Source organism: Oncorhynchus gorbuscha, linkage group LG07 (assembly GCF_021184085.1).
Source record: "Oncorhynchus gorbuscha isolate QuinsamMale2020 ecotype Even-year linkage group LG07, OgorEven_v1.0, whole genome shotgun sequence".
NCBI classification, from domain to species: domain Eukaryota; kingdom Metazoa; phylum Chordata; class Actinopteri; order Salmoniformes; family Salmonidae; genus Oncorhynchus; species Oncorhynchus gorbuscha.
Genome location: NC_060179.1, coordinates 54,294,846 through 54,306,778, shown reverse-complemented (window position 1 = coordinate 54,306,778; position 11,933 = coordinate 54,294,846). Strand labels below are relative to the sequence as shown.

Genomic DNA, 11,933 nt, shown 5'->3' with positions numbered 1-11,933 from the left:
TCAATTCGACATGAACACATTAGTGAGGACACTGCTACACTTACTATACAATCATAACAAGAAAGGCACTGAGGAACATTGTTACTCATTCTTATCTCCTTTTCACTCTCTTGTCTCCCAAATGTAGCAATCTACAGCATTAATTTGAAAAATAAATCTGTTATATTAGACTAGTCTCATTGACTAGACGTAAATCTGGGACACTGAAATTAGTGGTTGCTGAACATCTAGCATTACGTGTTTTATTTAGTCTCATCACGGACAACTTTAGCATTCTAGTTAATTAGCAACTTTGCAAGTACTTACTACTTTTTAGCTACTTTGCATGTTAGCTAACCTTTCCCCTAACCCTTTAACCTAACTCCTAACCCTATCCCAAACCGTAACCTCTAACTTAGCTAACGTTAGCCAGCTAGCTAACTGTAGCTTTAGCAACCTTGCCACCTAGCTAACGTTATCCACAACTAATTGGAGTTCGTAACATATCATAGATTTAGAAAATTCGTAACATATTATACGAATTTAAATTCGTAAGATATTGTACGAATTGCAATTTGTAACATATCATACAAATTGTAATTCATAACATAATACGAAATGGATGACGAACATCCACAAAAGAATGCATACCATATGAAATGTAAAATAGCATACGAAATGGAGTGTCTTGGATTTACATACAGAATAATATGAAATGCTCTGAGACCACGTTGTTCATATACTTAGAAAATGATTTGCACTACAAAAAGCGCCTCATGCTTCATGACTGGTCAGTTCTCAATGCTACAGCACGTCTTTTAACCAAAACATGAAAGACTAAATATTTGGGTCAGCCCAAATGCCGTGACAAACATGCTTGTTTCGTTCAATTTCAGCAACAGAGTATCTGTAACAATTACAGAGATATATATTGGCGTTGACCAACATAGTTACATGTCCTATTGTTAACTGAACTAGATCTGGACCTGCCAATGAAAATGCTTGCGATCCACTCACTGGAAACCCTTGTGAAATGTTTTGGCTGAAACGATGGTTGGTCACAGTGCTAGCCAGTTGGACTGGAGTGGGCGTTACAGGAGAAAAGGGAAATGGAACAGCTACGGAGCTTGACTGATATAGCATCTTCTCGTGATTAGATATGGCACTTTCAGGAGTGTAGTTAAAAGTCCTACGCCATGTCCTTCTGGGGGGGGGGGGGGGGGGTCAGGTCCTCCTGTCATGGGCACGCAGTGTCGATGCGGCTGTACTTCACTTGACTCCACTGGGCCGGTCGCCATAACAGCGGCATCTGGTAGTTCCGAGGGACGATGCCTGTGACATTCTGTTCAAGGTACTGGAAAAATCGGTACCACCACACCCTTGAGAAAAAGTTGCTCTGCGATGATTCCTTTAGCTTCTGTGAAACAAATAAAAATGTTCATGAATAACACCATTCCATAATTGTTCAACATACAAGTAACATTGGTCCATTATAGGGTAATCACATTGGTTATTCCACTAGTAAGTGTGACCAAATATAGACTTACTTGCTGGTTGGCCATGGTGTGGTACCACCAGAATAGGCGTGTAGTGATGAAGTAAGCCACCGCCACGTCTATAGAGTAGTGGTCATGAGCCAGGAGAATGCAGAAGAGTCCCACAGCACAGAGCAGCCAACAGATCCAGTGGTACCACCATAACTTTTTGGGGGAATCTGTGAGAAACAGAAAATACCTTTTATTTCATGCGATCAATCAAACATGTGTTTTTTCAACAGTCAGATATCAGATTGAATCATTCTTACAATATACCACCAGGTGTCTCTGTTGCTCCAAAATAAACAATATAGACAGGTTTTTACTAAGAGAGGCTATGCAGTAGTTTTGTGTAGCCTACTTACACTCTTTAATGAAGAGATAGATGAGTGTCAGCATGACTGTGTGGCCACTGTAAAGGTAGTCCCCACACATGTGGTGGGAGCCAGTGATGGTCAGGCCTCCTCCTGCAATCATCTTCATCACTCGGCTCATTTGAGATGCCCAGTCACCAAACAGCTACAACAGGAAGGAAACATCACAAAAGTGTGTGAAGTTAGTGTGCTCCAGAAAAGCACAAGCACATGAACTTAGACTTACTCAACAACAATACAGTAACATTTGTATCTGTGTAAGGGGCCAAAGGGGAAGTGTTAGCCTACTATTTAGGAGTGTGAACTGAACTAATTATGTTAAACCTGTTCTGACGATTAGAAGCTGATCATATATGATGAGACTAAGTTAAAAGAAGGACTCCAGTCAGTGACGCTGGCCCCTAGCCAAACGGTTTCAACAATATCGCTAATTATAGTTAGATTAACAGGAAATTATAGTTAGACTCACCCCTACCATGTTCACTAGGCTTATACACTATGACTCACACTAACTTTAGGGGGGGGAACTCTCACGAGGAAAACACTGATTTACCACTGCTTCGTGATATCACTGAACAGACGTGCTAACGGTCGGGAGCATTGAGGTTAGCCACAGTAGGCAAAGTCATCATGTGCAGTCCCCCCAAAAAATTCCAGCCGTTAGTCTCGAAACCGTTCCAAACGTTGGCTGCAGATATATTGACGTCTTAATGGGAGGGCATACAGTAGATCAGCTTTTACTACAGCATGGCTGAGGCGAAACTGCTGAAGAAATGGGTCTACAGTCATATCGACAAATGCCGTCTACTATCCATTAAAATGTGACCAACGTTGCCAAACTAACAAAAATAAACCCTCCAAAGAGGCATACATCGTCTGTTTTCGTTTAATGTGAAAACATATCCAGTTCTTTTTTAACCGACACTAGCTACGTTTCCATTAACTTGTCCAGTGAATTTGTTGTCGTTCCATTTAACTAGCTTTTGTCGATATAAATGGCTAGATGTAACAAAAGAAACAAACAAACGAACCTACAGTGTCTAATACAAAATAAGTGGTTGAAGTGTTTCCATTACCCATTTAGGCAAATTGCGCATTAGGCCTAATAAAAGGGCGACAGCCTGAAGCCTAATGCCATCCCACCTATCTGGTTCATGTCTCAGATAGCATGTGAAAGCCAGCATGGATAGAATGCAATAATTGACTAATATTTGCCATATTCTAATAATTATCATGTGTCAACATATCGCTACAGTCGTGCCATGGTGAAACTTGCTCTCCTATTGATCTCAAATAATTGGATGGTGAAACTTGACAGCCAACCAGAAAAGCAAGGTGAAGCCATTAAGGCATTATTGAAAGTCAGGACAATCCTTGTCCTTCAAAAAAACACACTTTTTTATAGTTGGAAAAAAAACATATTTTCCAAGCAGTAGTCACTTAGAATGATTCTATGGTATATTGGCATTCGCACAATTTAGTGTGCATCCCGCCACCTACTGTGTGGGATGTACAAGCCAATAAAATAAAAATAAACCAAACAACTGTTCCGTTAAAAATCTAAATAGATCTGGTCCCTACGCAGGCTCAAGAAGAGCCTGGGAGGGCAGGCCATCTTCCGGCGCCAGTACCGCTTGCAAGTCTTCAGATGCAAAATCCTTGAGTCCCCCCCAAAAATTCTGCTGGAGCTACAATAATGTCCAGTTTCTTTGACTTCTTTGAGAAGTAAAGTCCACCCTTTTAACACAGAGCATCTTTTGACTGGCAGCAAACTTTTACTACAGGCTGTGGTGAATCCACTACTATATCTTAACTAGCATCACTTGTTTTCTCAACTCCTTTAAATCACCTCTGCGGAGGTGATTTGAATGACCAATAACTTTGCTCTAAACTTGTTTCTGAACAATTCACCATGCAGCCAACATGACCGAGTGGCGCAGATTACTGTTCAATTTGAGAAGGGCCGTCCCCCCTCACCTCTTTTTCCACCATTCACGTCATGGCAGAGGTGGAAAAAGTACCCAACTGTCATACTTGAGAAAAAGTAAAGATACCTAAATAGAAAATGACTCAAGTAAAAGTCAACCAGTAAAATTCTACTTAAATAAAAGTCTAAAAGTATTTGGTTTAAAATATACTTAAGTATCAAAAGTATAAATAATGTCTAATTCCTTATATTAAGCACCATTTCTTTTCTTTTTTTTACAGGAAAGCCAGGGACACGCTCCAACACTCAGACATCATTTACAAACAAAGCATTTGAGGTTAGTGAGTCCGCCATATCAGAGGCAGTAGGGATGACCAAGGATGTTCGGTTGATAAGTGCGTGTTTTTGACTATTTTCCTGTCCTGCTAAGCATTCAAAATGTAACAGGTACTTTTGGGTGTCGAGGAAAATGTATAGAGTAAAAAGTACAATATTTTCTTAAGGAATGGAGTGAAGTAAAAGTAGTCAAAAATATAAATAACAAAGTGAAGTACAGAGACTGAAAAAAAACTACTTGAGTAGTACTTTAAAGTATTTTTTACTTACAGTTAAAGTCGGAAGTTTACATAGACCTTAGCCAAAAATATTTAAACTCAGTTTTTCACCATTCCTGACATTTAATCCTAGTAAAAATTCCCTGTCTTAGGTCGGTTAGGATCACCACTTTATTTTAAGAATGTGAAATGTCAGAATAATAGTAGAGAGAATGATTTATTTCAGCTTTACATACAGCTTTACATACACTCAGTTAGTATTTGGTAGCATTGCCTTTACATTGCCTTTACATTTTTTAACTGGGGTCAAACATTTAGGGTAGCCTTCCAAAAGCATCCCACAATAAGTTGGGTGGATTTTGGCCCATTCCTCCGGACAGAGTTGGTGTAACTGAGTCAGGTTTGTAGGCCTCCTTGCTCACACATGTTTTTTCAGTTCTGCCCACACATTTTCTATAGGATCCAGGTCAGGGCTTGGTGATTGCCACTCCAATACCTTGACATTGTTGTCCTTAAGCCATTTTGGCACAACTTTGGAAGTATGCTTGGGCTCATTGTCCATTTGGAAGACTCAGTTGCGACCCAGCTTTAACTTCCTGACTGATTTTGATATGATGTTTCAATATATCTACAAAATTTTCCTCCCTCATGATTCCATCTATTTTGTGAAGTGCTTCCTCCTGCAGCAAAGCACCCCCACAACATGATGCTGCCACCCCCATGCTTCACGTTTGGGATGGTGTTCTTCGGCTTGCAAGCGTCCCCCTTTTCCCTCCAAACATAACGATGGTCATTATATTGAAAGAGTTCTATTTTTGTTTCATCAGACCAGAGGACATTTCTCCAAAAAGTACGATCTTTGTCCCCATGTGCAGTTGCAAACCGTAGTGTGTCTTTTTATGGCAGTTTTGGAGCAGTGGCTTCCTCCTTGCAGAGCGGCCTTTCAGGTTATGTCGATAAAGGACTCGTTTTACTGTGGATAGAGATACTTTTGTACCTGTTTCCTCCAGCATCTTCACAAGCTCCTTTGCTGTTGTTCTGGGATTGATTTGCACTTTTCGCACCAAAGTAAGTTCATCTCTAGGAGACAGAACGCGTGGTATGACGGCTGCGTGGTCACATGGTGTTTATACTTGTGTGCTATTGTTTGTAGAGATGAACGTGGTACCTTTAGGCACTTGGGAATTGCTCCCAAGGATGAACCAGACTTGTGGAGGTCTACACAATTTTTTTCTGAGGTCTTGGCTGATTTATTTAGATTTTCCCATGATGTCAAGCAAAGAGGCATTGAGTTTGAAGGGAGACCTTGAAATACATCCACAGGTACACCTCCAATTGACTCAAATGATATCAATTAGTCTATCAGAAGCTTCTAAAGCCATGACAATTTTCTGGAATTTTCCAAGCTATTTAAAGGCACAGTCAACTTAGTGTATGTAAACTTCTGACCCACTGGAATTGTGATTCAGTGAATTATAAGTGAAATAATCTGTCTGTAAACATTTTTGGAAAAATTACTTGTGTCATGCACAAAGTAGATGTCCTAACCGACTTGCCAAAACTATAGTTTGTGTGGAGCGGTTGAAAAACTAGTTTTAATGACTCCAACCTAAGTGTATGTAAATTTCTGACTTCAACCGCAAGTACTTTATGCCACTACATCATGGGCCATAGAACGGTCCCAGCATGATCAAATCCGCCCTCTGAATGGGGCTCCGGTGTATAACGACCAGTGGTGGTGAGTATAACCAGATATTGGAATATAATGACTTTGGTTTTAGAATTAGGTTTCTCCCTACAAAAGGGCTTTATTACAGACAGAAATACTCCTGAGCACCCCAGTCCAACTAGGGCAAAATGAAATAATGGCTGCAGGTATGGTAGTAGCCAACAAATATCTGAGTATGACTAATACAGTGAACTAGAATCAAGAACTGTAATGGCATTGCTAGCCTGAATCTAATCCAATCTGGAGCTACAGTCAGTCTAATGCATCTGTAAAGCATAAAATTAGGGTTTCCATTAGTTACCACAGTTAAAAAGTCAAAAATGTATTTAAACAAAAATGTGCTTTTTGGTCTTAATTTAAGGTTAGGCATAAGATTAGCGGTGTGGTTAAGGGTTAGGGTTTATCACATTTTAAGAAGAAACATTTTAGAAATAGGGAGCCTGTATGACTTTGTAGCTTGACCCGAGTTACTTCCTTGATGACACAGACAGCTTCATCAAAGGTAATGAGAGTTCTGTGAAAAGTTTTACATTAATTTCCCAGCCAAGCAGATACTTGTATTAATCATTTATTAATCACATTTGGATGTGAATTGGATTATCAAAAAGCTTTGTCCTTTATTATAACAAAATGCAATTTACCACACCACCTCATAAGATGAGGAAGTACATTGTTTGTAAGGATTGCCTGCTGTAATTGTTTCGGAGATATCCAGTTTGCCAAGAGCTGACCTACGCTGTCATGGGCCTGGAGCTGATCTATACTGTCATGGGCCAGGAGCTGATCTACGCTGTCATGCCCATTAATGGGGCGCCAGAATTAGGTAGGTTTAGTCTGACCTGTTCAAATTTCAACATAGTATATGTTTGTTTGTCAGATATCACCTATCCTAACTGCCGTTGGTTATAGAACAGTGACTATGTGTGTATGTGTTCACAGATGCATCTATGGAGCCAGCAGATGGAGACTTGCAAGATGATGTGATCAAGTCCAGACTGACAGAATGGCTTGATACGGATGTCTCTGAATGGAGAGCCCTGGCACTCAGCATAAACATTTTATTAGACAACTTTCACTTGTATTGTCTTTTTATTATTGAATTGATGAGATCAACCAAGATGGGGAAGGAAAAACCTTGAGTATTCTGTACCAGGATCAGGGAACTCCTGTTGTATACGGGACACCACACAGAAAGGTATGACCACTCTGACATGTTTGCCAAGGTAGCTCCATTACCACCAGACAAAATGCCAATAGGCACAGTATCTGTATCAGCTGGGAATGACAATGAAAGGCGCACATTGATATATTATAAAAACACTGCTTCTACGGTATTACTACATTTGAAAGTTATCAAAACACTTAGTTTAGAACATCTACATAAATTCAGCAAGTCACCATACATCTATCTACCTGTAGTTATTGAACTCAAACTGCAGGAGATTAGTTTGTTGTGATTGAGTGGGGGAAAACGGATATGGGCAAGGTTCTGACATATGGGTGTGTCTTGGTGGTGGTAAGGACACACCCAAGAAACACCCACATCAAACCACATCCTCAACACAACACGCGTTTGGCTTCTGTCACTTCTGCAAGCATTTCCTGAGGAGCAAGTCAAAGAAATGAGGCAGTTCCTCTCTCTAAGACATAAGACACAGTCATGTAACTTAGTATGCTATGTTTTTGCATAATGGAAAAATGCAACAAATATGTTTCTGAGCCCAGGGAGGGGTGGTAAGTACCTTAGGAGAGCACGTGAAATGCATCCCTGGCACAGGGAGTGTGGTGATGTACATGGTGATACACCTGTAGAGGTAGAGTGTGCCAATGATGAAAAAGAACCGCCGACCAACGATAGACCTGAGGATGAGAACGTTGCACATGAAGAATCAAGACCTGCTGGAGTGTTTAACCAGCACACTACTAGGGGCTGTTGCGGTGACCGTATTACCGCCACACCAGCAGTCAAGAGTCATGACCGCAGTAAAATTCCACATGACTGTTGAGTCATGGCAACATCCTATTATGCTCTCTGGACATGCGTTGGTACTACCCAAATGTAACTCAGTGCTCTGTTGTCCCTCTAACCACTCTGAAATCAAAAATCGCATCAAACACTTACAATCAAAACAGTATTGTGATTTTAAAACTCACCTCACTATGATTAATCAATTTGAAGAAGTTCAACAACAGGTTGGAAATGAGTGGAAAACATGGTTGTTGTGTATGTTGTTTTAAAGCCTAACACAACTAAATTGACAATGCATTCGAAGGTGAATGCTTATGAAGGTATAACTTGTGAATATGCTTAGGCCTATATGAGCCCAAGCCCGAAAAAACCCGGAATAATTAAAATGATGATCGTGCCGTTATACAATGCATAGCCTAATATCCTACTGCATACTTAAGATGTCTTTGGTACATAATTGGTCTAGTCTATACTCCAAAATCTTCGTCTTTGAGTGTGGACTGTATTATTTTGCATACTGGATGGACTGGTTACCTTATGCTACACTCAAAACATTATATCCATATGTCTGGGAGAGAACATATAGGCCTAGGCGATGCTGTTGGTTCATTGATCGTGCAGGGCGGCTTACAGAGTTAGCCTACAATTATAGTGAATTTGTATTTGATTTTGAATAGCCTAGTAATAGGCTGCCGACATTACCTTTAGCTACAGAATCTCACCACCATGCATTTCAATCTCATTTCTCGAGCGCACAGAGAGTTGAAGTTAATGTTTAGTTTTTACCACTAAAAAGAGGAGGGTCCCAGCTGCTGCTATATATGTATATATATATATATTTCTGCTAATATTAAGCACATTCTCCATGCTCCCCTATAAAACCGGAGTAGCCTACCCGGCATGATTGAAAAACGAACTGCGGGAAAGCTGCCTCCATTCGCTACTCGAGTGCATACAGATGTTATGTCTTATTTCCCCTGACCTGAACTAATTTGACATATTAGTAAAGACAAGATTAAATTGAGAATAGTCTGATGGGTGAAAATATGATCACTTGATGAGAGAACAGCGTGTGCAGCCTGAGGCAAGCTTTTGTTGCAACTTTCTCACATCATCAATAGCCTAAAGTCACATTACGCAGCCCATATATGTATGATTTCTAAGACATTGTGAGGTTTGTCTCATTCACAAGTTGCTAAATATCTCAAAATCAAGCATATAGGACCTGTTTCAAATGATCACTTATACGCTCAACATAGGAACTTCATATGCGCACTCGATCCAGAACGGGAGAAATATCATTTATATTTTATTCAGCTAAGTTCAAATATATTCCCCTTACTATAAAATCACATCATGTAAAATAATGGCACGGGACTTATGAGCATATCTTGTCTGCTAAATGAACTAGCTTAAAGCCTATGACATGACGCATAGCCAGACAACAGAGTAGGCCATCTCATATTCTGTTTTTCTGGAGAGAAACAAATCTTCATATCATGTTTCTTTAGACCTGCCTAAAATAAATAATGGATTTATTGTGATGGAGTATATTAAATTGATGTATTATACTTATTTAGATGTTCCAAAGGCAAGCTTGTATGAGGCTTGTAGGCCTATGCGTGGATGCCTGGAGATGCTAAACGTGTTGATGTTAATTAACAGGTAATTACTATGAGACCGGCAGTCATTTGCATGACAATAATCCGCCGGGCAAAACGTAATGACCGCCACAGCCTTAAACATTACAGAACATCCTTTAACATGGAGTGGATCATTCAATAAGTTATGGATGTTCTAATTCAAGTCGTTATGAATTACTGTAGCATATCTTGGTCATTTACCTATATTTTAACAGTGCCCACTGTAGAAGCCACAGGACGATCAGTATCATGCCGTTGATTTCGCATATAGAAAAAGCCCAGTCTACTCGCCCGAAAAAGTCAAAGAACTTGTCTGGTAGGGGTGGAGTGGCCTCCTTGGCAGGCACACGTTCGTGGACCACGGAGATCATAATGGTGGTGAAGATGAAGCAGATCGTGGCGTAGACAAAAGCCACGCCAGTCTTCCCCCATTCCTCAGGAAACGGAGAGCGGGTGATCTCAGGCATGGGGATCTGGATCCGCTCCTTGTGGAACTCATTGACCACACCATTCCTCTTGGGCTGGTTCCCATTAACCTCACTGTTGACGGCCAAGATGGCGTGTCCGTTGGCATGCCTGTTTTTATGCGTTTCAATGTGGTGCTCTATCCTGAGATTCTCCATCTTGTCCAGGAGCTGTCTGCCTCCGTCCAAGGTGACAAGGGCCAGAGGAGCCGTCTGGAAGTCCGCTTTAGAGAGCTGCATGAGGCCCTTGCCGTTCAGGTGACGTAAGGCCTCTGAGTATTCCTGCATTCCCACATCAGTCAGCCACAGGAGCACGTCCTTCGTTGACCAATGGACCACTTTCTTCATGTCAGACCCTGTGGCGTACACATTGCAAACAGAAGGAGAAACAATGGAGGGAGAGTCCAGAGGTGTTCACGACTAACAAATCCTGAGCCCTCCTGAAGTCACACATCATGTGGTAAACACATTGGGTGCTGCCGAAAAATGGAGTATCTAGTCAGGTTTATCTAGAGGTTAACCCACCAAGGTGGGATTGTATTTTCAGCTGTTCGATGCAGTGACGTTTTGTACTAAAATGGGAGAAAAAAATAATAATTGAATAAATATTCAAAATAAATTTGCATCACTTTGACATATTAGGCTTTATGTTCCCCTCAACCAAATCACGTATATCCTAGACTGTATGCAATCTATTAAATAGTGTGATGACTCAAAGAATAAAATAATTGTAACTATACAAAATGTATAGTATTATAATATTCTTACATTTAAAAAAAATTATAATGGTAAAAGTAAAATATTCATAATGAGCGGACTAAAATTCGTCACCCATTCAACATATTTCGAAATGTATGCACACAAACAGGACCACAGAATGTTGACACTTATGCACGCGCTCTCGTTCAGGAGGGCATGAGACTTCTATGTGGGAAGACAAAGCCATAAGTATCCGTTAAAATACCCGTTAAAGGGCATTCAGGTGAGGAAGTAGCCCACAGCTACGTACAACAGTTATTTCATAAACACACCGAGTCAACGACTAACTACTTCAACCATGTCTGATATTGTTCTGGTATCAATACAGTACAGCAGAGAAAGCAAATTCCATTATGAGAGTCAAATAGTTTTAAAATGTTTCACGTTCTGTGGAATAATTTTAAACAAAAAACATGTTACCTTGTTGCTACTGTGTCTATTTTGCCGAATGATCCCCGACACGAAAATATTTACGCTACACTATTCCTCGTAAGAAATGAACAAACATGCAAATTGAGGCAACTTTGTGTTATGCGTGGGAGAGGTAACTTCCATGCAAGACATTCGAAGAACACGGGAGGGTATGCTTACAGGATGTGGCTCTCTCTTTCACCTCATGTGCTTTACATTAGCAAAGGGAACCATCGCCCATCGGCGCCACTTCTTCAGATAAAATAAGTGCGTCTTTTGACGTAATTCTAGTTACTGCTACCCGGAATCCTTGGGACGTCCCCAACCTAAGAGGGGACTCCCGAGTGGCGCAGCGGTCTAAGGCACTGCATCCCAGTGCTAGAGGCATCACTACAGAACCTGATTGAGAGTCCGGTGAGGGGCGCACAATTGGCCCAGCGCCATCCGGGTTAGGGTTTGGCCGTTAATGATATAATAATTAGTTTTTAACTGACTTGCCTAATTAGATTAAGGTTAGGTTTAGGGTAAACTAAAATTGTCCCCGACGCGATATTCTCGCTATACACCAAGTCACTTGGCTCTGTCATAA

General features: G+C 40.7%; 1 protein-coding gene across 2 annotated transcripts; it reads right to left on the bottom strand.

Annotated features, from left to right (window-relative positions):
- Positions 1–388: 388 nt before the first annotated feature.
- LOC124040039 (phosphatidylcholine:ceramide cholinephosphotransferase 1-like) lies at positions 389–11,560 on the bottom strand. Of its 2 annotated transcripts, none has more exons than XM_046356753.1 (6): positions 11,354–11,560; positions 9,912–10,746; positions 7,841–7,958; positions 1,880–2,033; positions 1,527–1,693; positions 389–1,396 (listed from the first exon to the last, which is right to left on the bottom strand). In XM_046356753.1, the coding sequence occupies exons 2-6, from the start codon at positions 10,520–10,522 to the stop codon at positions 1,217–1,219; spliced, it is 1,230 nt and encodes a 409-aa protein (XP_046212709.1). In that variant the 5' UTR covers positions 10,523–10,746; positions 11,354–11,560; the 3' UTR covers positions 389–1,216. The 2 variants fall into 2 exon arrangements, with proteins under 2 accessions (XP_046212709.1, XP_046212710.1); XM_046356754.1 differs by having other exon boundaries at positions 9,912–10,530.
- Positions 11,561–11,933: the final 373 nt, after the last annotated feature.